Source organism: Brachionichthys hirsutus, chromosome 24 (genome assembly GCF_040956055.1).
Source record: "Brachionichthys hirsutus isolate HB-005 chromosome 24, CSIRO-AGI_Bhir_v1, whole genome shotgun sequence".
In the NCBI taxonomy this organism is placed as follows: Eukaryota; Metazoa; Chordata; class Actinopteri; order Lophiiformes; family Brachionichthyidae; genus Brachionichthys; species Brachionichthys hirsutus.
In genome coordinates this window covers 2100522-2127241 of record NC_090920.1, presented here as the reverse complement: position 1 = coordinate 2127241, position 26720 = coordinate 2100522, and the positions used below count along the sequence as shown (strand labels likewise).

The window sequence follows — 26720 nt, the reverse complement described above, 5'->3', positions numbered from 1 at the left end:
CCTTGATGCACAGCTGCATCTCACCGCTTCCTGCTTTTCACAATAAAAGCTCCGCGGCTGAGCGTGTTCTGAATAATAATGTAAAAAAAAAAAAAAACCACACAGATTACAGCTAAAGATATGACACATTTAACTTTCTTAAAACAAAATTCAAATGTTATTTAAGTGGAACAAACAGCAGGGAATTGTTGCTGTGCGAACCGATAGTTCCTTGGTTGTCCCCGGCTTTAATCCTGCATGCCTTTTATTCCTTTGAGGTGCGTTCACATCTTGTTTTAATGTGATGACACCACTTTTGCGCTACATTGCAGGTAACCTGGTTAAATCCACAGGATTTTAAAGCCTAAAACTGTTCGTACTATTCACAATTTTCTGTCTTTCTGTTCAGACATGTTGGCCTGCAGCATGGCGTCGGACTGCAAAAAAATGCATTCCTCAGAGAGAGAGGGAAAGGCACCTCGCGATGACGGACGACCTGGAACGACTCCTCCACCTTTTTATAGAGGGCTGACTCTTTCCGTATGAAGGCGCGCCAAATTGGGGGCTTTGTTCATAGAAGGTGAGGAGCTTCCATTTTATTTTTTTACAGGTCTGAAGGAGCAAAAATGTGTGTGTAATCAGGGTTTGTCAGAACATGCCCTCCCAAAACGCTTGAATAGAAGAATCTCTGCATCTCCTCATCTCGGGGTTAATCCCGAGTTAAACCCACTTTCCGCCATCGGCGTCTCCGTTTCTTACAACCATCCCCTCAGCACGTTCAAAACGCTTCATCTTTAAAGCAGGACTTTACACCGGCAAGGGTTAACCCTCTGCAGCTGGCAGATTAAACCACCTCACCTGGGTGGAAGGTCAAAGGTCACTAGCATCCTGATCAGGATCAAGCCACAGCACTGGACGGGAGGGAACGCGTTTTATTTATTTTTAGCATTAATTATGCCGAAGCTAAACTGACATTCCTGATGTTTGTTAGAAGCGGTGGTTTTAATAGGCCTTTTCAAACGAGCCCAGAGTTGTGGGGACCTCTAGTGGACAGAAAAGGAACGCGCAGCAGCTGAAACTACTGACAGTAAAAAAAACTGAAATAGATTTAAATAGATTTAACAAGAACCAAGCATTACCACACCAAAAAAATCTTAATAACTTTATTGTCATGATTTTACAAATATGATACTTCTGCATTTAAACTTTAACTGTGCAACACAATGGCATTATGGACTGTTCCGACATCTCCAGGGGACGTCTGTGAATCCTGCAGACAGAAGGGACGGTTCTTGTTCCCAAAGCCACAAACGTGTTTGATTTTTTTTTTTTTTTGTCCATCGCCCTCCAGTTTCTTTATCTGCAGGATTGACCGGGGCTTTTTTTTTCGAAGCTCCTCAGACGGAGGCTTAAACGACGGTCTCTTTGGATGAGGCTGGTGGTAGCCGGCCAGAGCTTTCAAGGGCTGCTTGTCTTTTTAGAACACCAGTACAGAGAAGAACAATGGCATGCAAGACTCACGTACAGACCCACTTGGTACTGGTTGTTTCTGAATAGAAAATAAAGATTCTGACACAAGTACAAGCCCTCGAAGACACCCAAACAGCCAAGCAAACTTCACCGAGGACGAATGACGCCTGAACCCAAGGCGTGAATATTGTTAAACCATTTCAACACAACAGCTGGTCTCTTTTCAGAATCAGAAAGTCCCACTTTCGGGACTTTGTACACCTCACATTTATATTATTATTAGTTCTTCTTCTACACCTTTTCACTACAAATGGATGTGCTTTTTGATTTAGAACTGGGGAGTAAAGGAAAATAAAGATTTGCAGCTCACCGGACACTCTCGCTCCGGGTCAATTTATTGCAAATGAAGTGAGAACCCGAACAGCAACACGCACCTCAATATGGCACAAGCATCTTAGAAAATACCTCAATGCATTGTGGGTGAATATCAAAAACCAAACCACACCATATCTAAAAAAAAAAAAAAAAAAGATTAAGACATTAACCACCGTTAGAGCAGAAAAGAAAACTCTCCGTTCCTCGTCAGCAACATGCAGGCTACCGCTCAAAAACCAAAACGTGACACCTCAAGACATTGCATGTGCTTCTCTAAATGTCTGCTTTGACCCCGCCCCCCTCGCTGAGGTGCCACAGCCAACAGAAACTAGTGCCCCCCCCTCCCCATCACCAATGATGCTGTTGTTGCATTATACTTTATATCTATGCGTATACAGAAGAGTATTTTCCTCCCGAGTGTCTTTGGCGAGAAGGCGTTCTCCTCCGGCCCGTTCTCCCAGGCCGCGGCGTGGGAAGTCCCCTCTCGCTATTTACCTCACTACAAAAAAAAAAAAATCAAAAATAAATAGCGCTCACGACGAGGACAGAATGATGAAAGAAAGACGAAACACGAAGCGAATCGAGGTCGTGGTCTAATAATGGTAGCGACCGTAGATCCCTCCCCATCCAAATAAAGAGCTAAAGAAGGATACACATCTGAGTAGTGGTTGTTTTACAATGGCGCCGGCGTCCAGAGGCCGGCCTGCAGTTCAGCGTAAAAACTCCTTCCTCTCACCCCCATTGCTTTTGGCCCAGAGGTGATCATGCTCTGTCTGATCAAAGTCTTTGACCTTTAACCCGTGGCGCCCCTCCCTCCCCTCTTCGTCGCGCGCCCAGGCGGGGGGGGGGGGGGGATTGTTCAGTCGGCGTAGTGCATGATAGACTCCACGTAGTTGCCGGGGAAGAGACCCGTGGTCCCGTTCATCAGGCCCTCGTACCAGCCGTCGTCGTTCTTCTTGATCACGTAGATGATGGCGCCCTCCTGGAACGACAGCTCGTCCTCCTTGTCCCGGGCGTAGTCGTAGATGGCCACCACTGCGAGGAGGAAGGGGGCGAGGGAGAGCGTTTAACGGCGACGGTGGTTCCCAACGCGTCGCATTGAGCCGAGAGGGCTGACCTTTCTCCATGTAGCTCCGCGGAGCCCAGGGCGGGTCCTCCTCGGCGTAGGGGTCGCTGTACTCCACCACGGCGGACTCCTCTTCATCCTCGTCGTCCTCGTAGTCCTCGGGCGGAGGGGGTGGCGGTGTGGGCTCCTCGAACACCGGGTCCTCGGCGGGCGGAGGCGGAGGCGGCACGTCCGAGACTAGGAACAGTTTTCAACGGAGGCAAATTAGCCACGGAAGAGGAAGAGGAGGACGGAGAGAAGCATGCTGGACGCATCGGGGACAACATTTAGACGCTCAGAGACTGAACTGGAAGACGTGACAGGAAGAACATGCATTAAAATCATGTTCTCTGACTGACGGCAACCTTTTCACGGGGGGGGGGGGGGCAGGACGACTACAGTCACTGTATTCAGGAGGGACATCTAAAGCTGAACGTCAACCCAGAGAAACGGAGGGGACTCAAATCCACTGATGGTCATGCAGGAGGGGGGGCGGGGGGGAGCGAGGGGCAAAAAACCACTTACTGGTCTCCTGAACCCGGGCCACAAAGCCCATCAGAGGCAGCTGAGGGGTGATCTGCATTGAAGGGGGAGGGGGCGCATGTGGGCCAGCTATCACAACGCAGTGTCGGGGGGGGGGGGGGAGAACAGCAAAGACAGGACAATGATGTCAGAGTGAATAAGCGGCACAGAGGACAGTCAAATGAGGCTGTAGGTAGCATAAACGCAACGATGGACAGGAGAGCCGCCCGACAGCCAGCGGAAGAAGACGGGGGTGGGGGGGGGGGGGGCTGTGACTTGGGAGACAGAAACACCTTCGCTCACCTTGGATCTGGACGAAGTGTGGCCCCCCGTTGAGCTGGCTCTGGCTGTGGGCCACGCCGGGCTGGCCGGTCACAGACGAGGGGCGGCGGTACGGCAGCGAGCCCCCCACCTGCTGGCTTTGAGGCTGCTGCGCCGGGCGGTTCATGCTGTAGAACTGCGGCGCACCTGAGAGGAGACAACACCAGGGGGCAGCAGAGTCACTGAGACGTAGGGAACCTGGGATGAAGAAGTAAATGAAGAAGCCAAGCGTCACACGCGCAGCTCATGCGTTTAGACACGCATCACAAGCACGCAGCGATGAAGGTCGGCGGGGGGGGGGGCAGCAGAGGAGGACGGACAGACGCCATCTTGTAATAATAATAACGATTGAGGAGCAGCCAATCCGACGACATGCTGACATGCAGTGGGCGGGCACATCCGGGCCCGTGGGGCGAGTGAGCGGCTCCCACCCGGTTACACTCACCTTGAGCAGGGTTGCCGAAGGAGGTGGGGCCCGTAGAGGCGGGGAGCTGGGGAGGGGGCGGGGGCACAGGCGGGATCTCTACAGGGGCATTCGGGCCCTGTGGGGGGCCATCTAGGGCGGAGGTGGGGGCTCCGGGGATAGTGGCGGTGTTGGAGGGAGGTTTAGGTGGGTTGGATGAAGCGGGGGCTGAAACGGAGGCGTCGAAGGCGAGGGAGGAGGGAGAAGGGGGGGTGAAGGAGGTCAAGACAAGAGAGTGAGACAGGAGGAAAGGGTTCTAGATCCCGGGTCCCGACGGGCCCGAGGCGGGTCGGAACCCGGGATTCTAAACAGATTAGTCAAGTTAGTTTCACACACACACACACACACACACTACCTGGAGCAGAAACAGGGAGGAGGCTTTACCTGGGAAGGCGGTGGGCGGGGCTGGAGTCGGCACGGCAATGGGCACGCCCACGCTGCCGCTGCCGCTGTTCTCTCGGCTGCTGCTGCGGCTGCTGCTGGGGTGGCTGCCGCCGCTGCTCCCGCTGCTGGTGGCGAGTCGGGCAGCAAACACGTCAGACACGCCCCCATTCGTTCCCGGGGCCGAATCAGATCAGCAGGTTTCATTTTAAGGGAAGTCCTTCGTTCAGCTAACTCATCGTGAAACACCAGGGCAACAAGCCGGGTCCTAGATGCTACACGCCCCCCCGCCCCCCCCCGAAGCCTCGCCACGGCGACGTAACAAGTGATGCAGCAACATGAGACAAAGACAATGATGTACGATGATGAGAATGAACGGTGCAAATAAGGAGAGGAGAGGCGGGGGAAGTTGTCTTTTCTATTTGCGGAGATGCGAAAAACATTTGGGCCCCGACAGATGGGGCGCAGAGACGAGAGGCTCCGCCCCCAAACCCTCGGCTGTTATGTCTGTCAGAGAGGAATGGACGAATATTCCTTGGGATGAAAGACTCTCGGTGGGTTGGCAGGACGGCCTGTTTTCACGACGATTGCCATGGGAACCGGCATCTAAGACGGAGCTACTCCCCCCCCCCCCCTGGTCTGTTAGCAAACGGGTGGAATAAAGGAGGAGGACGTCAACTTTCCAGGAGGCTCGCCCTCGAAGTGTCGAGAAGGACGGGGAAGCGGTAGAGGAAAAAAGGGGGCGTGTGTCAGAAGTGAAGGGGGCGGGGGGGTACCTGTACGTGCGGTTCCTCTGATTAACGGGCGCTGTGCGTGCAGAGCTCTGCTGTGGGTGTGGCATGTTGCGCGTCGGGCTCGAGACGTAGTCGTTAGGGACAACGGGCGGACGCACCGGCTCGAGCGTCCGGTAGGGGGAGTTGCGCCTGCGAGAGGGGGGGGGGGTCAGGAGGGAGGCGAGGAGGGAGATGGGTGGGGGGGGGGGGAAGAAGGGTGTCCACAGAGACGTGTAGGGGAGGAGGAGGAGGAGGAGAGCAAGAAACAAACAAGTGCAAACTTAAAAAAATGGGGAATGACAGGTGGTGAATATCGAACGTCGGGATTGGCTGGGGTGAAGCCACAGGTGTTGATGAGAGACGTGCACGGCCTGGCTGGCTATTGATCCCCAACATGAAAGGATGGACTGACATGGAAGTTCCCCCCCCCCGGCTCTCGGAGCCCTGTTGCCATGGCGAACCCGCACGGGCAGTGAGGAGAGGCCGTCCGGGCCACGAACGCCACACAAAGCAACGAAGGGGACACGAATCAGAGAGCATCCGAACGCGCCGGCATCTCCCTGCAGAAAGGTTAGCCCCCCCCCCCCCCAAGCATGGCCGGGCCGGCCATTACCTACCCGAGGGTCCCCTTCCCTGACATGGGGGGGCTGGGAGGCTTCTGGGTGGGGGGGTTGGTGCGAGGGAGTCCACCTCCGCCTCCGGCCTTCATGTTCTGAGCGCTGGCCTGCGGGAGGACACATGCGTTCACTAAAGAACGTCACAAACGAACACGAGAGCGAGCCCCCCCCCCCCCCCCCCGTGACCTCCGTGGCTGCATCCCCCCCCCCAAAAAAAGAAGCAAAGATATACAAACGGACAGGTGAACACAAAAGCGTCTTACCTTGAACCTTTGCAACCACTACGGTTGCGTAAAAGACAGAATTAGGTGAGCAAAAAGGAGAGAAGAAGAAAATCAGAGGGTTAGTAGGAGAAGACAACGAAGCCGCTGGACTCGCACCCGAGGGTGAAAGGTCACGGGGCGAAGCAGCTCTGCATCTGCTGCTTCGCCCCGCGACGCGTTCACACCCGTCACGCCGACAGGAAGCGCGCGGCGCCGGCAGGAAAGCCTGAATCATTGATTTCCTCTCGCGTCACTCGCCACCGACTGTTTGACCTCTAAAATTAATTCTATCCAGGCAGGAAACGACACCTCCCGTTGACAAAATAGGAACAAAAGGAGATCAGAACGGGCCACCTTGACTCCGTGGCCCATGTCGTCCAGCATGCCGTAGTCGACGGGCTTGCGGATGTAGCGCACCGGCCTCTCGGGATTGGCCGGGGCGATGATCTTGTGCGTGCGGGAGGTGTTCTTGTTGGTCGTGAGGATGCCGATCTCCCGCCGGGCCACCTTCTCTTTGTGGATGTCCACCGTCTTGCGGAGGAGAAAGCAGGAAGGCACGTTTCAGGCACGACGGCTAAAGCGTTAGCTGCCACCCACCTACTGGAGCCGCTCGGCCGTGCTTCGGGTCGCCCCACCTGGGAGATGTGGTTGATGGAGGACTCCATGCGGCGGAGCTGCGACGCCTGGATGTCGAGCATCTGCAGGACGTTGTTGGCCAGCGTGTTGATCAGGTAGGCCACGCTGGCCAGAGACTGGGTGGTGTAGTTCTTGGTCTCCTCCAGCGCTCGCTGCTTGTCCGGAGACTGGAAAACGAGAAGGCACGGGCAGGGGTAACCGATCGCGAAAGCCCCAAAAAAACGAAAGCATCGATCAGCAGTTCAATAACAAGCGTGAAGGGGTGCGGCAATCACGGCAGAATGACGACGAACGGGTTTAGTGGCAGGAGACCAGATTCTCTGCGTGTCTGCCGGAGCGGAGGAGCTGCCGTTCCACCGTCACTCGCGGCAACGGGGCAGAAATTCAGACAATTTACCAGCTGCAGTCCCAAAGCCAGAGCAGATATCCAGTTTCTGCAAATTTAATTCACTTTTAACAAATTAAATGGGTAAAATTCAGAGATTCAAGCAGCTAAAAACGCAGAAAATATCACAAATCAAGTAAAAGGCCAAAAACTCCTCCTCAAAAGGTGCGTCAATTTGGAAATCCAATGAGGGTGCGACTACCTGAGGGGCTCCCAATCCGACTCGCCCCTCCCACAAACAGCCCACACCTGAGGGAAGCACCTGGGAGCACCCCAGGTGCTTCGTTACACCTGATCACCGACGTCACAGGAGGGAATTCTTTACGCACTGCTCATCAATCCGACCCTGGGAACGGGTCACTGGTCACGAATCGGACCAGACGCTCGCGCTGTCGTGGCGTTTCATCCTTTATCAACCAAGGACGGGCCAGACGCGATTGATCTAATAATGTAATAATATGCGCACGATCAGCAACGATCGGTCCGGCGGGGGGGGGGTTCATTTTTACGGTGCCTGTTTGGTTATTTCGACCGCGGCTGGTGCCGAGCTTCTAGCTAGGAAGCTAGCTGGCTAACGCCACAGCGCGCGTCGCACACGGTGTTATAGCGATATAAATAAGAAGTTATGAGCACTATTAATATATTGGCATGAATGTATCGGGAAAACGGCGATCCGAGTGCGCGTTATTTGATAAAAATGCCCGATAATGTGCTAACTCTGCTTTATCCGAGGCTAGCTAACTAGCATGCACCTCCGCGTTAGCGCGCCTCGGACACAGGATCGCCCCGTCGCGGTGTCTCCCGTTGAATTTGTTTTAAGTACCTGGACATAATTGCTCTCGCAGTACTCCGCGACTCTTTCCAAATTGGTGAAACTGTCTAGAAGTGCGCTTCGTCCCGCTGGAATCTCCTCTTCCAGAAGCATTTGTAGTTCCGCCATTTTCACATCTTTAGCGTAGCGGAGTGGAGCAGTGTGTTAAAAGTCAATGCGGACTCATTGGCGCCACCGCGGCCGAACGCGGTACTGCATGACTCTGAAATTAATTCAAGAGCAGGGATTTCTAAAAATGTTTTTAAAAATGGAGTGACAGAAAAGCCTTTTAAACGCATGAAATAGGTTTCATGCCTGATGTGTTCTTTCTCACGCAGTAAACGCTCATAAATAAATGCGTCTGTTTCTCTCCCTAGGGCGCTCGCTCCCACATTAATCCTCAGAGAAGCAGCTCGAGCTCCGGTGTGAAAATAAAAAAAATGCCCAAGGGCCCTTCAGAGGTAAGGATACCAGCTCTTTAAACGCATCTGTGTTAATTCACCCAATGTAAAAAAAAAAAGAAAAGGTCCAGGCAGGCTGATGCTACCTTTACTTCAACGTAAAGACATGAAAAGACAAGACACAGCTACAAAATCAAGACTTATTTAATCGTGTATGACGCAAGCAACTGCGTCTCAAAGAGGAAAGAGTTGTGGACCGTTTTAATAGACAAACAGTTTATACCGTTCCAGCAACTACAGAAAAAAAGAGCAAGTACGAAACCGCAAGTTTCCCTTTGAACATTGAGTTTGTGCAAATTTGCCCGGTGGACTCCTGGCGATGATGCGATGAAGGCCTCGGAACGCTCCGGCTTGTTTCAAAGGGCCGCTGCTAGCTCCTCCTGCTGACGGTGACCCAGGTCTCGTCTTTCGGTGCGGAGACCAGCTTCGATCGGACCTCCACGACCTGCCCCTCCAGCTGTCGAACCTTCAGCCGCCTCACCAACGTGCTGAGCAGGACGGTGGCGAGAGTGTAGGCAAACCTTCCAGAGAGGACAAACGGAGGTTCACGCAGTCCCCCCCCGTACCGCGACCCGTTTGCTCGGCTATGGGGAAGTCTGAACGTTACCGAAGCTCTGGGCACATTTGATTCCCAGAGAATCCAAGCAAGCAGAAGCTCTTCCTGACAGATTCTTCTTCAAATCGATCCGGGTCGAACCTGAGGGGTGCGTCACAGGATGCGCGAATCATTATGAGCGATCGATGAACAGCCTGTAAAAAGAAAAAGGTAAAAGACTGCGAAGCCGACCTGTCGGGGACTCCCCAGGTGTCTGAATCTTGCAGCACCACTCCCAAAGCGTAGATGACCAGAGTCTGAAACAGAACCGTCCTGCGTGAATTTGCATCTTATTCACTCTGCTCAAATTAAAAACCCCTAATGATTGCTCCTCTTGCTCGCAGGGGGCGGTAACGCCGCTCCCGGCTGAGGAGAAACGAGCCGAGAGGCGGCAGGAAACCCGACACCTCTTTGGGGACGACGTGCTGATCGACTTTGCCCTCCACTTCCTGAAGCCGGGCAGCGACGGGCGTCAGCTTCGCGGTCCTCACCGTCTCGTTGAGGATGTGCTGGCAGTATCTTTTCACGGACACACACACACGCGCGTGTAAGATCAAGGTGAACGCGCACATCAAACACTCAACGCTCCCCATTTGTTTGGACCGGACGAGGTCCGGCTGTCTTACTTGAGCTGAGGGATCTTGTCCATTGAGACTGGATCGGAACCCAACACCTCCTCCAGCTCCTGGTGCAGCTTGTCCTGAATGTCCTCCGAGGTGGACAGGAAGTGCAGTGCCCAGATGCACACTACCAAAACAAAAGTCCTTTCCATTTTTTTTTTTAAAAATACGAAATATTTCGCACGCTGCTTCTGACAGCCGTCACTTACAGTTGGCAGAGATGGCGCATCCAGCCAGTAGGAACACCATGCAGTCCTCCATGACCTGCAGCAGACGGCGCTCCGTTAGCGGCGCCAGCACGGGGGGAGCCCTTTCTGTTAAACCCGGCGGCGCCGTCTGACTCGCCTGGCGTTCCGAGAGGCCGGACTGAAGCAGTGCGTCGACGAACACGCTCCGGTTCCGCTGGGCTTTTCTGTCCCTCGCCGCCGACAGCAGCGTCGATTCCATCTCCGACAAAGCTGAGCGAGCTTTTTTAGTACGTCGCGTCTGGTCGGGGGGGGGAAATGCTGCCTTTTCACGCGGGAAAGCTCACTCACCCTTCTCGTAGCGTCCTTTCCTGCTGGAGCTCTTCTCCAGGGAGCCGTCCATGTAGCCTTTCCCGATTTCTGACCAGATCTGACGGCGGAGGTTTGTGGGAAGAGAAGAACAAAGTCAACTGGAACAGGAACAGGAACCAGACGGCGTGAAAGGAGAAGGGACGCGACCCGCACCACGTCGTGGTTCTTGCGGAAGGAAAGGACCTCGGCGTCGTCTGTGAAGCTCTCGCCCAGCGCCAGCTGGGTGACCGTCTTCATGGCGAGGCAGAGCAGGTGGGAACACAGAGGAATATGTTGAGCGTCCGGGAAGGACCTCCACTTTCCAACCAGCTCCTCCACCAGCTGAGGAGAGGAAAAGGAATACCGGGAGGCGCTTCCTCCGCACGTCAGCGGTGAAAATGCCTTTCAGAGATACGAACCTGGAGCAAGAGGGGGAAGTTGCGCTCCGACGTGCTGCTGATGGCCCCCTGGTAAAGCTTCTTTCTCATTACGGCCTCTGCCGGCCCTCCGTTCATTCCCGACTGGTAACCCAGCAACGACTTCAGCATCGTCTCGAAGGAGTCGGCTGAGAAAGAGAAGAGGGGAGGCTTTTGTCCCCCCTTTCACAGACACGCGAGGATAAAGGCGATGGCCGACGCACTGCTGTGGTTGGGGTTGACGTGCTGCCGCAGCTGCTGCACGGAGCCCAGGCTCACCACCGGCCGTCCGCCGAACCAGAACGACGCCACGGGCCCGAACTCCCGGTGCAGGCTGACGAGGAACTCGTGCAGGCCGCCTCTGTTCACCAGGTCCGGCAGGTTGCCATCTCTGGGACGGCAGAAAGGCCAGGAAAGGTTTTTAGAATTCTTAATTTGGCTAAGAAGCGATGCTGATCGGCTTTACAATGGACGAAGCAGAGATGGAAACGTACTTCTCGTCTGTCGGGTTGAGTCCTGGGATGCCAGAGGTCCTTCTGGATGACTGGAGACACGGTTAGTTTTTAAAAAAAGCTACAAAAAACTAAAACATTTGAAGCAAATTTGTGTAATTTGTACTTGGACTATAAAGGCAACAACTCCATCCCTTAACATGTTTATGGCAGCAGTCCCAGTAAAATATAGGAGCTAACGGGTTAGCTTCTCTATTTAGTAGTAATGTATAGCATGTTGGTGCTTATCTAAATATGACTGAAACTTTGGCAGCTCGTTCAGCTCCGCGGTTAGCGTCGAGCTAAAGCTAGCTTCGAACTCGGGACCACTTACCGGGTACAAGTAGAGAACAGCGGCCACTAAAACGACGACGAACGTAACTGCGAAGATGGCGAAGTCCAACATGACTCCTCGCTGCGAAAAAGCAAATGTTTCCGCTTTAATGCGTGAATATCCGCAGCTTTCAAGCCACTTTCCACGTCAACAGAAACAGAACGGTGTTTCTGTGTTCGACTACAACGCCTGAAGTGCAAACTAATCGATCTCAGAAAGAATCGATTTAAAATAATAACAACTGAGTAAACGCTAATTTTTCTGAACTGTGTTGTAATATTTATCGAGACTTTATGTTTATACTCAAATAATCCACTTTCACAGTTCTTATAGTACTTTTTACAAATATTGTGCCTAATGTTTACAAGACAGAATGCTATTATGGAAATATAGATGACGACTCCACCTCGGCGTACAGTAAATGTACCTTTCAGTATTAAAGGTTACATCGGTTACGAGTAATATGTTAGTCAGATAATTCCTTTAGAAAGTAATAAAAAAATGCATTTTCAGATTTGTTGGACAAAAAGCTTTATTTGTATGTCTGAGACAAGCATTTCCATATGTCAAAAATAAACTACAATTCAAAATGTGTACAAAACGACATCGAAGCTTTACAGTACGAGTCAAGCTGTCATTTCTGATTTGTCTTCTGGTTTGGGAGGCTCAATCTCCATGGCCAGCAGATAACCTGTTGAGGAAAGACAGAATATGTTGGGAGGTGGATTTTCCTTTCGAGCAGCAGCGACTGTTTCTCGCTCTCACTCTCAGTGTGGTCTTCCTCAGGCCTGGTGGCGATGCAGATCCAAGCGAGCGCCACCAGCAGAGCCACCACCAGGTTGACGGTCATCCATGGGTGGAGAATCTGGTGCTCAGACCCCGGCGGCCTAGAAGAATAAGGTGACACTTGAGTTTCATATCCAGGACGGCAGAATGAACGTTGATAGGACGGCTCACCATAGTGTTGTGTTGAATGCTGGGTACAGGTTGATTCGATCGCTGGTCATCTGCTGGCTCAGAGAGAGGACCAACGCTGAGAAATACACTGGATGGCAAAAAAAAAAGAAACTCTGTGTGAGTTTCAACACAACAAAACCTTTAAAAAAAAAAAAAAAAAAAAGTCGGATCCTACAGACGGAGGCGAGAGCGACGGGGTCCAGCGTGATCAACTCCCGGAATGCCGCGGAGCCTTTGGCCAGGTTGGCCCTGTCGAAGGCAGCGACTGTGCTGATGGCCAGCAGCATGTAGAGCAGAGACTGGGAGGGGTACGCCAGGCGGTGGTACTGCTCCAGCAGGTTGCTCAGGGCCGTGAGGTGCTGCCCAGCCAGCATGTACACCACCACCACGTTCCACACGGCGTAGCCTGCCAGGAAGCCGTGACAGTACAGGCCGAACACCCTGCAGCCGATCCCAAAGAGGTGGCGTGTTTAGGAAGGGGGCGGGGAGGGGGGGCTTAAAAATGTGTTTTTGGAAGAGACATCTTCACCTGAAGTCTTCATGCAGCCTCATAGAAACATCCCTGGTGGTCCAGATTGGCTGAACGTGCTGCAAGTCCGTCACGTTGTCGGTCTGGTCGCTGGTCTTCCTCCAGTCTGAGCGATCTGCAGCCTGGAAACGCTCTGTACGCACACACACGCGCACACACACACACACACACACACACTTTGAAGCTCCAATATGAACTTTGAACAGGACGCGGTTTCTGCTACTTACTGTTCCTCTCTACGAAGACTTTCCCCACTGGCTGGCTCTGACCCCGAGGGGCCGAGAACAAGGACTGCTGCGGGATTGGAAACGAGTGGTCGGTGATGACGTCGTCCTCTTCCACACCCAGCTCATAGGGGAGCTGCGATTCGACAACTTTCGACTTCCTGAAAAGACCAGGGATGGCATTTCATTCAGGAAGCTACGTTTGCACAAGGTAGATCATTTCTTCTATCGAATCGAGTCTTCAGTATCTTACTTTTTCTTTTTGGGTTTTTTGACGACCTCTTCCCCATCAGTGATCTGATCTCCTGCATCTTCATTCACCAGGTTGGCCTCGTCCTCTTCGAAATCTGAAAATGTCAGTCACATGTTTACATCAACATCTGAGAGACGTTGATCGTACATAAACGTATAAAAGCAGTATTACTCAATTCTCACCGGCTGGAGCAGTTTTCTTTTTCCTCTTCTTCCTCTGCGTGGGTGCGTCTGTCATGGCTTCAGTGGGAAGTTTCTCTCCGATCTCCGATTCCCTCCGCCTTCCTAGGCCTCCCATTTCCATCCCCCGATCTAAAGAGGGATCACCACGCACTTGGAATTACATTTCTTCCATTATTTAATCTCCCAAACCAACAGCATCTGCGCTACAGGGCTAAAAATAGAATGATTGTGCCTACCATCCACATCGTCAACTCCATTGATCTCCTTTCTCACCCTTTTCTTCTTATGTTTTGCTGGAGGTACTTCTGGAGGTACAAAGAGTGTCAGGAGAAAAAAGATCCCTTAAAACTTTAAGGGATCAGTATCCACAATTCAAATCTGAACTCACCAGCTATGTCTTGACTTGTTGTTTCCACATGCAGAGAAAAGAGGAGACAAAAAAAATGGCGTTGACTCTTCAGAGAATAAACGACATGTCATAGTAAAGAAAGCGTTTTTACCTACCTCGGCATGGTGGGAAGCGATCGTTGCCCTTGCTTAGAAGATAAAAACAGACATCCGTTTAGTTCTAGTGGTGGTTGTTCAATGTGAAACAACTTCCATCAAAAGAAAATTTTCCACAGCGGACATTTTCACATCCCTTTTCAAAACAATCAAATGACTGATTCTTCCGTGAGAGAGAAACAGTTAATGTTGTCTTTCTGGCCATTCCCTCCAAGAATCAAAGAAGAGTGAAGTGAAGCGGTACACCCTGTTAGACGGGAATAAATCCCTGGCTAAATCTGTGTTAATTCATCCGTCACCACGGGGATTATTCAGGGGCAGAGGTCAAACCTTTTCAGTACCTGCTGTGTGGCTTGCTGAGACACCCAGTCTGTTGAATCTGTTTTCGTTTTGTCTTATAATTCCTGTGTTTTTAAACACCAACGCAATATTCTGTGCTATTTGTCTTCACAATTTCCAGTGCAGTCTGATTATTATTAACGATTGTTCCTACCAACCGTAGCGACTTTAGATTTTCTGTACATTTTGCATATTGGGCTCAGCATCACATCCATTCATCATTATTATTTTGTATATTAATTACACTGAGTGACTGAAATCCTTTAGATAATTGGAATCATAATAACTGACCTGGGGAAGAGGCGGAAGTACTCTGGGATGCATTTTCTGCAATGGTGAAACATAGATTGTTAACAAAACCTGTATTTACAACGACTGTCATTCTAAGGTCGCATCTAATGTTATATAGCGGCAGTTTGTTCTCAAAATTATTTACGAAAATAAGTTACCTTTGATGCTGCCGCATCCATGTCATGAATATTATAAATATTCACTCAAATCATTTTTCAAATTAAGGATATTTTAAGGGCTACAATCGTTTCAAATTTACTAAACGTTGCTTATTTATTTACATCCCGCTAGCAGACGCTTAACCCGGATGTACTTGAGAGAAACACACAACACTTCCTGTATCTTCAAAATAAAAGTCTTCCGTTAGCGAGTTCTGAGTCACAGAATAATGACTGATTAAGAGGGCATAAATATTAACATTTATTGCTTTGTTTGCGCCTTCACAGATAACATTATTTAAAAATAAAAACACATTAGTTTTTGTTTTGCAATGACACGTTTACATGCAACACACCAAAAATAAGTGATGTCGACTCGCGCTGAAAAAAAAAGACATTAAACAAGAAAACAAAAATGATGTCTAGTATGTAAACATTCACAAATCCCGTTCTTTATTGCAGTTCTGTGTAAGTGTGGGGAGGGGGGCAAGAAATCAACTTGTGTTTGTGAACATCTGTGCCTGTCATAACTTTTGTTGTAAGAATCTAAAAGTGATATGGCTTTAATTCACTATTACTTACGTAATGTTTCCATCTCCAAAAGTAAACATGGCGTAATGCTTGTGTCCTGTATTCTAAATTTATATTCCTACATTTTGACATTAAACTCTGACACAGTTTCAGGGATTTCTTTGTGCTCACTCCATCTTATCTTGGGGGGGATTTGAAGTGATTTACAGAGCAGATCAGGCACACAAGTAACAACAAGATCAAAAGATTAAGATGCCCAACTCCCCTCAAACACGCAGTATGAAAAACAAAATGTATTTACATGTAAAGATTTGATTTTCAATTAGGAACTGAGGAAGAGGTCACATCTGCTTGTCCATTTATGCTCTTCCTTACAGCTGCTGTGTGGGTCGTATCCAGCTGGCTGGAATCCACTGCGGCTCATCCTGCGCCTTCTTCACCGCCGTCAGCAGCTGGACGCACGAGTCCTGCAGCTCGTCGTTGACAATCACGTGATCGAAGAATTGCCAATAGAGAGCCTCGATCTTTCGAGCTGATTCTTCCATCTCTTGGAAGTCTTCATCCTTTTTGGAAGAGACAAAAAAATTGGATAGCTTTAGAAAGGAAAAAAGAATGATGATAAATGATAACAAAGTGAGCGCTGACTTTGAACGGTCGGTTCGCGTAGTAGTCGGTGGAGATATAGGCGTCTTGTCTGGTCTCCTTGAGGCGCTCCAGGGGCGGAGGCTTCACGTAGATGATGCAGGTCTTCAGCTCGTGCGTCCTCACTCCCTGAATGCTCTACGTAGGGAAGGAACAAGGGCGTACTCGACTCAAATGAAAGCCATTGTATTGGAACTGAATGGCTTGCGTTGAGGCGCTATTTATTACATTCGGCTCGATGTCGACGATGCAGATCTTGCCGCTGTTCAAAACGTCCCTCACCGACTCGACGCTGGTGCCGTACAGCGTCCCGTTGTACTCCCCGTACTCCACCAACCTGCAGGGCAGAGAGGTTTGCTTCTTCCCCAGACCTTCGCCTTTCATCCGGACGCGGGGCCGTTACCTGTTGCTACGCATCATGCTGTCAAAGACTTCCCGGCTGGTGAAGTAATATTCCCTCCCAGACTCCTCGTATCCTTTGGGGGCTCTCGTTGTGTCTGGATTGAGGCAGAGCATCGAGCATGATTACTCTGAGATGGACGCATTCTTTTATATATAGGTTCTTTTTTTTTTAAGTTGGAGCGTACGAGAAATGGCTCCCTGGAAGATGTTGGGCTTCATTTCAATCAAGCGCCTCCTGAGTTCGTTCACGCCGACGCCAGACGGGCCTGAGGAAGAAGAGAGACAAATGTGACCTATGGAATTGATTTGCGTCTTCTCTTCTACGGTAATGTCTGCTCTGTGGACCCCATCAGGGGCCTCAACTGCACCCAGGAGGGCGACGAGGCGGTGGGCGTCCTCCGGCTGGCGGTGGTAGCGCACCACCTCCTCGTAGGGGCCGTCGTGGGAACTGCGGCAGCGGGTGTGGCAGGGCGGCTGGGTGGCGCCGAGAGACCTCCGCCGACACAGACGCAAGCTGCGTCTGAAGCCCGCTGACAGAACATGGGGGGGAAAAGCGTGGAGTGATAAAAGCAGGAAAACAACATTGGACGGTACGTTTGGGGTGAGGAGTCTGACCTAAGTAGATTCCTGCCGTGCTGAAGTGATCCTCCTCTGTGTGGCATGAAAACACACACACACACACACACACTTCACTCGCTGTAAAAGGAACGTGACCGTTCTCAGGAGGCGGAGTCGGAGGCAAACCTCTGGCTTTCTCACCTTCTCTGAGCTCCTCTGACATTTCGCCGTCAGGCAGCAGAAGAGTTGAGAGAAGAAACAACAAATGTTTTCAGCCGGACAGACCGAAGATGAAGCGAGCTAATCCACAAAGACTCGCCTACCGGATTCAAACGCATCTTCATCTGACAAAGGAGGAAGACAGTCGGGAGTAAATGAGAGTTTCTGCGTGAAATAGCGGAACGTGGAGTTTTAAAGTTCACCTGCTTCCACGCATTTCTCCTCGATGGCCACCAGGTCTTCCTCTGAGCGACCAATGGGAACAAAAGGTTAGACTCATTCATGTAGCGGATCTACATCAGTGTAGGCGGGATGGGTCTGCCCTCACCTTCCTCGACGGTGCGCACTTCAGCCGGCGTGCAGGGAAAGAAAGAAAGCTCTGAATGATTTCACATGAAGTTTGAGGTCGCAGAAGAACATTTTTTTTGGGGGGTGGGCTTACGGGTCCGAATGCAGGCGTGTGGATGGTAAGGCTGAGACCACCAGAATTCCCTCTGCTTCCTGTCACAACACAACAGATCTCGATTTCTATTGCACGGCGCTCCAGCTTCTCCTCTCCTCTCATTGCCTCCGGGGGAGGAGAACAACTATCGATCGGCTGCCATAAGTAAGAAGGAAACTTCAACGGATTCAACCTGGTCAGCAGGTTAGTGGAGGGGATGAGGCCGGCGCAGGCTTCGTTGCTGGCCAGCTTCCTGGCCTGCCACCAGAGGGCGTCTGTCTGGTCCACGATCTCCAGGATGTCCCCTTTCCTGAAGCTCATGCCTGCGTCGGCGCAAGGGATGGTCATGTCCTGCTGCGGGCTGTAGTCTGCCATGGCCCGGACGTAGAGCTAGCGCGAGGAAAGGAAATTCACCATTTAGCCGTAGCATGGGAAACGCAAGAGGTCAAGGCACGCAAGACGCTCACCGTTGTCCGGTTGTGGACCGGCCTGTCTGTGATGGGAACGACCTTGAACACGATGGTGCCTTGTGACCTCACTTGCTGATGGTTTGTAAAGGAAACAAACCGATTAGTTTTGCAGGTATTCGTGAAGCTTATTCATCTTTAACAGGTCCCAGTTGGTTTGTGTCCTGTCCGTGAACGACCTACCACAGCTTGGATCACCTGCTCGGGTTCCATCCCGTCCACAGGGAAACCATTCACCTCCATGATTCTGTCCCCCGCGTGGAGAAGACCTGCGCAAACCATAAACGATCCAGATCTCCTCCAGCGTCATTTATTTTAGTTCAAGTTGCAGCTCACCACTCCGGTCAGCCAGTCCTCCATGAATCACCCGGGCAACGAAGATCTCTCCTGTGATCTCATTTCTCTTTATGGTTGCTCCCTAGCATAAAAAAACAACAACCAATGAATCAATAAAGCTGCTGGAAGCATGTAAAACAAACTGAATCACACACACACACAGAGAAAACGATGAAGGACGCTGTGAAAATGAGGCTGGAATGTTCAGTTCAAGACATCTGATCTCCGGATGTCGGACATTTGGTGAGAAGAAGGTGGGAGCGGAAAAGCGAGACGATGAAATGGTCCAACAGGAAAGAAAACCAAGAAAGATCAGCTACCACAGTGCGTTTCCACGTCAACCAAGACGTCCTCTCATTGGACGCTCTTCAAGGCTTCACGCTGTCTTCTTCCTTCGCTTCTTTCTCCGTTTTGAAAATGGTCCTCTGACAGAGTGAGGCATCTCTCTGGGCTCATCCGGCAGACCGTTCGCCACACGGCCAGCGTGAACGTGCTTCTTTTGGGGCAAAGGGGCTTTCTTGGTTTTCCTGGTATTTTGGGGTGACCCAGCGCGGGATGCCGACGGACACTGAGAGGCGGAGGAGCTGGAAGAAGGGAGGGAGGGGGAGAGACACCTAGACTGATGCATCGGGGATGGACGCTGCTCCGGACTCCTCGGAGCCTCCTCGGGTGTCCCGTCTCGCTCCGAGGACGCAAGGTTTGAGAAGCTGATGTCAGTCCTGGTGGCGACAAGGAGGGTCTGCAGTCGGCCCACCACTTCCGAGAGAAGGGCCAACGCCTGGGAGTTACCCTGAACCGTGTCTGACATGCGTTCAGTCGCCGCCGCCATCTTCTCCCCCAGCAGCCTGATGTCTTTGGTGCTGTTCCGCATAGAGCTCGCAGCGAGCTGCATGGAGCTCCTCAGTTCATCCAGACGCTCCTGCGTGGCGATCTCCGCGGGAGGCGAGTCCAACACGCGGTGAGGCCGCAGGGGGCTCGGAGGAGCGGTGCGGATGCGGGGGCTCCAAAGCCCGGGAGCTCCAAGGCCTGGGTGGAGCTCGTCGGTGGAGGAGTAGGGCAGAGGGACACAAGGAGGAGTCAGAGTCCAGCGGCAGGCTGGGTGAGGCATGGACGAGGCATCGGTGGACTCCCCTGCTTCATCTCCATCTCCAGACTCTTGAACAACACAACGGGAATCAGATGGACGATGGAGCAATGAAATGAGGGCGCAGATGGAAACAACAGATCTCGTCTCACCAGGCGGGAAGGAGTCGCAGCTTTGCTCCCCGAGGAGGCTGCTGCAGGGACTCTCTTCACAGCACTTCCTGCAGCTTCCGATTGGCTTACAGCAAGGTGGGCGATACAGCCGGGCGGTTGCGGCGTGACAAAACCACTCGGTCGGTGGGTGGCTGCCTCTCCGCAAGCTGCACAATTCCTGCACCTGAGCAGAGTTCGGGGTACCGAATGCGCTGCAGTGGTAAAAAGTGTCCCGCGTCAGACGGCTCACGTCGTCCCACTGACAGTGGGTCCCCCTCCTGGAGCTTTTTGCGCATGGGGAGGAGGCAGGCAGCGGAGGCCTGACCTGCTAGTGGTCGCAGAGAGGAAAATGTTCAACACAGAGAATGAAAACTTGCACTGGAAAAAAAAAGGGACGTGGGGCCAAAGACGGAGCGCTTAAGACAACAAACATGCTATTTTATTTTAAGCATTCACTCAAAAATCAGTTCCTGCTGCTTAGAAGTGATCTGCAGCATTAAATAACGATTCAAATGAGAGATTATCATCCAGACATCTGGTCCGTGTCGGATTCAGCCGGCGGCTGAGCATCTGCTGCCGAAGGCCTGGGAAAGCACGGCGACTCTGAAACGCTCACCAGAGGCTGTTTGTTCTTCACCAGGCACACGATCCGGGTGGCCTCCTCATCATCGGGCAGCTCCTCTGGCATCGGCGGCAGCACCGGATCATAGTCCTTCTGGGCCACCGTATCATGAGCTGAGAGAAGAGCCTGCGACGGAATGAAAATAATGCTTATGTCTTCTGTCTTCGTTTAGCACCTTTAGCATGTCCTCGTGGAATGCACACGGTGTCCTCTTCTTGGAGGACGCCGCCGGCGGCTTCTCACCTGCAGGTGGGGCTGCCTCAGGAGGCCGTAGAGCTCCTTGGCCTCCTCCGAGCAGCCTGGCAGCGCTCTGATGCCGACCAGCAGCTGCACAGACGACGAGGCAAATATCACACACACGTGCACAAAACCGAGCTGAGGGAAAGGGAAGACAAATGGGAGCGGAACCTGAAGAGAAAGTCCTGAAGCACAGTCCAGGGCCGGAGCTGGGCAATCTCTGCTGTACCGCTGGAGACGTGCATGAACCTAGAAGCAGCCGTGTGACATGGATCAGTTCTCCATTGCTGATGTGTTTCGAGGCGGCGCAGGGGGGGGGGGGGGGGGGGGGGATGAGAATGTTCTGGACCTTGAGCAGGGAAGGCAGCCAGGAGGCATTCAGCAAACTGTGGAGGACGTCGGCGCCGTCGGTATCCTGATTCACAGACTGTCTCACCTCCTCAATCACCTGTGTCAGGATCTGACGCATGCCTGCAACACACACACACACACACACACACACACACGCACACACACTCTGGTGTGTAAAGAACATAATCAAACGTGCCGGTGACATCCTTTTCCCCCACTGACCATGCTCTCCCAGTTCACAGTGGGGGTTTAACACCTGAGCCTCCACCGCCTGCCTCATGGTCACCGGATCCCGAGCCCCCAATTCGCTTGCTGATTGGACAAAGCGAAGCAGAGACACAACATTACTGGACATGTTGGAGACAATGCTGGGGCAGATCAAACACCTCTTAAAGGTGATGTTGTGCCATACGGACGGACATCTTGGATCCCTAACCAGGGCTTGGGACTATTTCCCCATCGATGCCGTTCTGCACTGGAAGCAGCTGGTGTCCTTTTTATTTTAATGGCCTCTGCGACTTTATCCTAGTTAGAATGAAACAAATCTGAGCCCTTTCTGTGCCATTAGTTGCCCACTTTCCCTGCTTTGTAATCCAGCTGGGTGGGTTGAAGTGGGTCACGACTCCATCGTGGGTTAGGGTGAATGGGGTCAGGGGTTAATGGCACACAGTGGTGATGCAAACGCAGAGAAGTGCAGACCGTAATCTCTGGCTGGCTGGTGAAAGTCCCACCAAGGTCTATTATCTTATTTTAACCATCAACAGGACAATTTGACACCGGCGTTAAAATGTGAGGAAATGAAGTTTGATAGGGTTTTATTGCCTCTGTATCCCCTCTCATTACAATATAATAAATATATTGCAGAGGTGTGCAAGACAAGGCAGGCGAAGCATTTAAGCATCAGGTAACTTACTGAAGTTTTCTGCACTTAAAGAAAAGGAGGTTACTGATCCCCCCCCCCCCCCCCCCCCCTGAAATTTAAATCTTACCTTTGTCTCAGTCTGTGAGAATGCCACAAGGTTTAATCCACTGCCTCCTGCACCAATGGAGGTGCAGGAAAATCTATCTATGATTGTAAAAATGATCCCAGGAGACTAGACGTACTACTACGCTTTCATCGAGCCACAGGGAACAAGAGAGAGAGAGAGAGAGAGAGAGAGGGCTGTAATCTCTCTCTATCCCACTTAATCCCAGGCAAGTGAGCTGCCAGCCACCGGAAGCCGGTTCCTCTCTCTCACCGGCTGACCGGTTGGCGCGGAGCTGCCAAATCTTCTTAACTCTTCCACGCAGGAGGAGCTGTGGTTGGAGGAGAATTTAGGTGTCGCTTCAAAAAACACTATTTCAGTTCTGAGCACAGGACAGAGCGGGAGGAGTAAACTCCTGATTGACAATCTAATTCATAAGGATATTAATCTCTCCTCCCCCCATTTGACAAGGTCCATTAGTGCACAAAATACTGTACTTGGTCTTTTAATCCAGTTCCAGTTAAAGGAATGAATGAAATAAAAAAAATTTTTAGTGTCTGTAACATTACAAGGGAGGGAGTTTTTCTAAATTTTATCTGGCTTCACAGAGAATAATCAATGCATTTAATCCAACCCATTAATCTTAAATTAGATATATTTTTTATTTGCAGGAAATATTCATATGAATTCTTATGTTTACTGTTTGTGAATGTATTTCTCATATGTGATCACAAGGGGGCGCGCTTGCAATAATCTCGAACATTTGCGGCAGCCGACGAAGAAGAATCCCGAAGCGACTCTGAAGAACAGGGTGTTCCACTCTGCAGCTCTTTTGGTGTACCACGATGAAATAGGGACGATGAATACAATAATTCAAAATAAATCAATGACAATTTGTTTTCATTTTTATCACATTAAAGTATCATTTCTTACTTTTAAGGCTACGGTTCCCTGACCATTTAAGAGTAGGTCTTCTGCTTTTCCTCTGGAGCCGCTATCCTACGTATAGACGATCTTTGGCGCTAGCTACTCCCCTCTGTCAACGTCACAAGATGAAAAACAACCGGCGGCGTCCAGCCGTCCAATAACGCATCTGGAGTAGATTGTATTCCCTGTCGCAGTGGGCAAACCCACGCAGTGGCTTGTTTAGATATCTACTGAGAAATATAGACCCACGCCGCGTAAATAAATTAGTGGTTTTTGGACTCCGGGTTCGTTCTGGATGGGACCGAGCTGCTAATGCTAGCTGGGATTAGCGTAAACACGTTAGCTAAGAGCAGCCAGAGACAGGTGGGAACAGCTAGCTGAGCTGGCAGGTAAGCGAAGGATTGAAATGCATGAAAAAGGAGCCTCTGAAGTTGTCCTTCCACCGTGTCTGCCTGGTTTTAGTCTTCAAAGTAAATAAACTAACGGGCTAGCGTGTCTCTGTTCGTGGCGACAGCTACAAAGCTACAGAGGAGGCGTGTTCCGGTTGGACTGAAGGTCTGCAGAGAGTCGGAGGCATGCTAATGGAGAAATAAAACCAACTGATGGAGAGCCAGAGGAAAAGGTTCGCCCCCCCCCAAAAAGGGTTATTGCTCTGCTGCTCTCTGCCTGCAGAGGGAGTTTCATCTGTTTGATCTGTTCCTCTAACCCCCTCTTCTCTCAGCTCTGGGGACGAAGACGCCGGGGAGCGAGGCCTGCTCCACGCCTGGAGGGGCTACTCCTGCGGCGTCACCCCGGAGAGGCTGCTCCTGCCCCAACCTGTCCTCCAGGTAGCTCTGGGCACGCGGCACGGCGTCCTGCTGGTGGAAGGTAACGCTTTCGTACATACATAAACATCAGAGACAAGCCATTTCCTTTGATCGTAGACATGACTCCTCCTCCTCCTCATTCAGGAGGACACGTGTACAGCGTTGGGGATCTGCCGTGGAAGCAGAGCCCGGCGGCCGCGTCGGAGCCGCACACCCTGGAGAGCGCGCTCAGCGGCCAGCGGGTCGTCGCCGTGGCGGCCGGGAGCTTCCACAGCGGCGCGGTGACGGAGGACGGCGCCGTCCACATGTGGGGGGACAACGCCGCGGGTCAGTGCGGCTTGCCGGGCCTCCTCGCCGTCCCCAACCCGACTCCGGTCGCTCTGTCGGACTCGGACGCCAGCCCCCCACAGACGGTCGCGGTGTTGGAGCTGGCCTGCGGGGGGCAGCACTCCCTGGCGCTGTCCGCCCGGGGACAGGTGTGGGCGTGGGGGAGCGGCCCCCAGCTCGGACTCGCCGCTTCCGTCTTCCCCGTCTGGAAGCCGCAGAAGCTCGAGCATCTGGCGGGCCGGCGTGTGCTGCAGGTGGCCTGCGGGGCCTCGCACAGCCTGGCTCTGGTGCGCTGCCTGGGCCCCCAGGACGTCCACCGCCCCCCTGTGGACAAGTGCAGACAGTGCAACCAGCTGCTGTACACCATGACTGACAAAGAGGACCACGTCATCATATCTGACGGACACGACTGCCCGCTCGGCGTGGAGCTCACCGAGGAAGCGGGCATGGCGCCCTTACAAGAGGCCGAAACGTCCCCGTCAGAGACGGCCCCGCCCTCCCAGACGTCCTCCGACCCCGCCTCTGACGCCGCTCACCACCGGGACTCCGGGACAGAGGACACGGGACCGCCTCCGGACTCCGAGGAGGCCTCGGCTCGGGTTGCTTCGGGGGTGAAGGGTTCACGCTATCCGGATGAGCAGGCGGTCAGAGACTACCTGAGGAAGCTGTCCGGGGACGCCCCGGCTGGGCGGGGGACGGGCCCGCCCCCTGGGGGGCTGCACGCCCCGGTGAGTCGGAGAAGCGGCGTCGGGCCGGGGCGCCCTCCATTAACGCGCGTTTGTTTCTCCTCCAGCCCTCGGCAGGAGCGCTCGCCTCCTCGGCGCTCAACAGCCTGGTGACCTCCTGCGCCTCCGCGGTGGGTGAGCGCGTCGTCTCCACCTACGAGGCGCTGTCCTTCAAAAAGATGATGAACTACCTTCCCTCAGCAGCGGCGAGGTCAGCGGCGGCGCCGGCGGGCGGAGACAACGCCCCCGCCCCGGAGCGTGTCCGCCCGGAGGCCAAGAAGAGCTCCAGCACGGGGGACATCCGCGAGGAGGACGCCGAGGGTCTGCGGCGCCGCCTGTCCCTCCCTGGACTCCTCCCGCAGGGTAGATCCGGTTTGGTTTCCGTAACGCCGCTCTTGATTTCTCCTGCTGCGCTCAAGCTCCTCCCCCTTCGCTGTCTGTGTGGTCGCCGCAGTCTCGCCACGGCTGCTGAGGATAGCCGCCCGGCCCGGGACGCGCGCCGTCGCCCTCGCCCCGCCGGGGGGGGCCGTCCCGGAGGCCCAGGAGGTGTTCCCGACCCTGCAGACGGAGGTGTGGAGCTGGGGCCGCTGCGAGCAGGGACAGCTGGGACACGGAGACAACCTGTCCAGGTAGACGGCGGCGTCCGGAGAAAGACGCTGATGAAACGACTTCCTGATGTTCCGCCGCGTCCTTCCAGATCTCAGCCGCTGTGCATCAAGAGTCTGAACAACAAGGAGGTGATCCGGGTGGCGGCCGGCGCCCGGCATTCCCTCGCTCTGACCGCGCAGTCTCAGGTCGGCAGGAAGGGGGCGCTTGATTTAGAAACGTTTCCTCGTGTCAAAGGTCACCCGAGCGTCTCGCCGTGTCTCCGTCTTCCAGGTGTTTTCATGGGGGAGCAACAGCTGCGGTCAGCTCGGACACATGGAGTCGCCCAGCACCGTCCCCCGCCTGGCGAAGGTGACTCCGCCTCCTCCCGCAGCGGCCCCGCCCCGCCGTCTCCGTCCCTAACGCCGTCCTCTTTGCTGCAGTTGTCCGACGGGATCCGGGTCTGGGACGTCGGCGCCGGAGAGAAGCACACCCTCCTGCTGGCCGACGGCGACTGCATCCAGCCCATCATCTATTACAGCGGCCAGCGGGCGGGGGAGGGGCCGGAGCCGGGCGCCGCCGAGGAGCCGCCCGCGGGGGGGGGCTTCACGCCGCAGCCCGTGCTGCTGCCCTTTTGCATGAACGTAAGGACGCCGCCGCCTGGTCAGAGTTCAGGTTTCAGACGGCGGTGAAAGTGTCCCTCACGGGTGTTTGCGTCCTCGCCGTGTGGCGCCGCAGCTGCGCTACGTCAGCAGCGTGTTCGCCGGCGGGCAGCAGTGCATGGCGCTGTCCGACAGGAACGTGATGGGCTTCATCGCCGGCCTGCACGAGCTGGCGGCGGCCGAGAGGAAGTTCTACTGCCGGCTCTGCGGCATCAAGACGGAGGTCGTGCGGCCGCTGCTGGAGCTGGGTGGGTCGCCGGCGGTCTGCCCCCCCCCCCCCCCCCCCCGGGCGGCGCCGGCTGCTAACCGCCGGTTCTGTGCTGCCGCCCCGCAGAGTCTCTGGGTCCGGCGCTGGGCCCGGCGCTCCTCGGCCTCCTGCTGGCTCTGACGGGCAGCTTCGGCCGGCTGTGCCTCCTGACCGGACGCCACGCCGCCAGCCTCACCGCTAACCTGCGGCGCGGCCGAGACGTCCGCCGCCTGCTGGTTCTGGACAACGGCGGCGTCTTCCTGGACTCCCACCGCGAGTGCGTATCCGTGACGACCGCCCGGCTTCGTCTCCGGCCGGCGTCTTTCATTCATTGGCCTTTCCGTTCCAGGTACTGCGTCGCCGTGGGCGACTTCCTGGTGATGGGGGGTTTCCAGACCCTCGCCAAGCCGCCACTGTGAGCTCGCGCCGACACGCGGTAACC

At 53.4% G+C, this 26720-nt stretch overlaps 5 protein-coding genes across 5 annotated transcripts; 1 reads left to right on the top strand and 4 right to left on the bottom strand.

The window, feature by feature from the left end:
* Positions 1 to 1128: 1128 nt before the first annotated feature.
* abi2b (abl-interactor 2b) lies at positions 1129 to 17329 on the bottom strand. Its single transcript, XM_068756406.1, has 11 exons — positions 17314 to 17329; positions 8114 to 8247; positions 6905 to 7072; positions 6624 to 6800; positions 6007 to 6113; positions 5393 to 5539; positions 4620 to 4741; positions 3755 to 3919; positions 3455 to 3541; positions 2942 to 3127; positions 1129 to 2859 (listed from the first exon to the last, which is right to left on the bottom strand). Exons 2-11 carry the CDS (start codon positions 8228 to 8230, stop codon positions 2684 to 2686), a joined length of 1452 nt encoding a protein of 483 aa, XP_068612507.1. The 5' UTR covers positions 8231 to 8247; positions 17314 to 17329; the 3' UTR covers positions 1129 to 2683.
* cyp20a1 (cytochrome P450, family 20, subfamily A, polypeptide 1) lies at positions 8689 to 11626 on the bottom strand. The gene is made up of 13 exons (XM_068756373.1): positions 11555 to 11626; positions 11224 to 11273; positions 10954 to 11120; positions 10733 to 10878; positions 10488 to 10655; positions 10314 to 10392; positions 10123 to 10235; positions 9987 to 10041; positions 9784 to 9904; positions 9565 to 9676; positions 9350 to 9414; positions 9170 to 9259; positions 8689 to 9083 (listed from the first exon to the last, which is right to left on the bottom strand). Exons 1-13 carry the CDS (start codon positions 11624 to 11626, stop codon positions 8933 to 8935), a joined length of 1389 nt encoding a protein of 462 aa, XP_068612474.1. The 3' UTR covers positions 8689 to 8932.
* Positions 12076 to 15145, bottom strand: tmem237b (transmembrane protein 237b). The gene is made up of 13 exons (XM_068756410.1): positions 14992 to 15145; positions 14834 to 14869; positions 14204 to 14235; positions 14088 to 14101; positions 13936 to 14004; positions 13700 to 13828; positions 13518 to 13611; positions 13268 to 13425; positions 13041 to 13173; positions 12687 to 12952; positions 12512 to 12599; positions 12320 to 12441; positions 12076 to 12245 (listed from the first exon to the last, which is right to left on the bottom strand). The coding sequence occupies exons 1-13, from the start codon at positions 15010 to 15012 to the stop codon at positions 12181 to 12183; spliced, it is 1227 nt and encodes a 408-aa protein (XP_068612511.1). The 5' UTR covers positions 15013 to 15145; the 3' UTR covers positions 12076 to 12180.
* mpp4b (MAGUK p55 scaffold protein 4b) lies at positions 15894 to 21317 on the bottom strand. Its single transcript, XM_068756617.1, has 21 exons — positions 21257 to 21317; positions 21033 to 21154; positions 20855 to 20932; positions 20690 to 20773; positions 20441 to 20572; positions 18589 to 18670; positions 18436 to 18521; positions 18253 to 18327; positions 17979 to 18175; positions 17786 to 17844; positions 17672 to 17689; positions 17547 to 17588; positions 17448 to 17468; positions 17326 to 17340; positions 17182 to 17217; positions 16935 to 17096; positions 16752 to 16832; positions 16568 to 16661; positions 16393 to 16501; positions 16168 to 16302; positions 15894 to 16085 (listed from the first exon to the last, which is right to left on the bottom strand). Exons 1-21 carry the CDS (start codon positions 21312 to 21314, stop codon positions 15894 to 15896), a joined length of 1878 nt encoding a protein of 625 aa, XP_068612718.1. The 5' UTR covers positions 21315 to 21317.
* A 2211-nt stretch (positions 21318 to 23528) lies between these two features.
* LOC137912266 (alsin-like) lies at positions 23529 to 26697 on the top strand. Its single transcript, XM_068756616.1, has 11 exons — positions 23529 to 23548; positions 23648 to 23793; positions 23877 to 24787; positions 24853 to 25147; positions 25239 to 25413; positions 25482 to 25578; positions 25664 to 25741; positions 25813 to 26013; positions 26108 to 26279; positions 26366 to 26555; positions 26628 to 26697. Exons 1-11 carry the CDS (start codon positions 23529 to 23531, stop codon positions 26695 to 26697), a joined length of 2355 nt encoding a protein of 784 aa, XP_068612717.1.
* Positions 26698 to 26720: the final 23 nt, after the last annotated feature.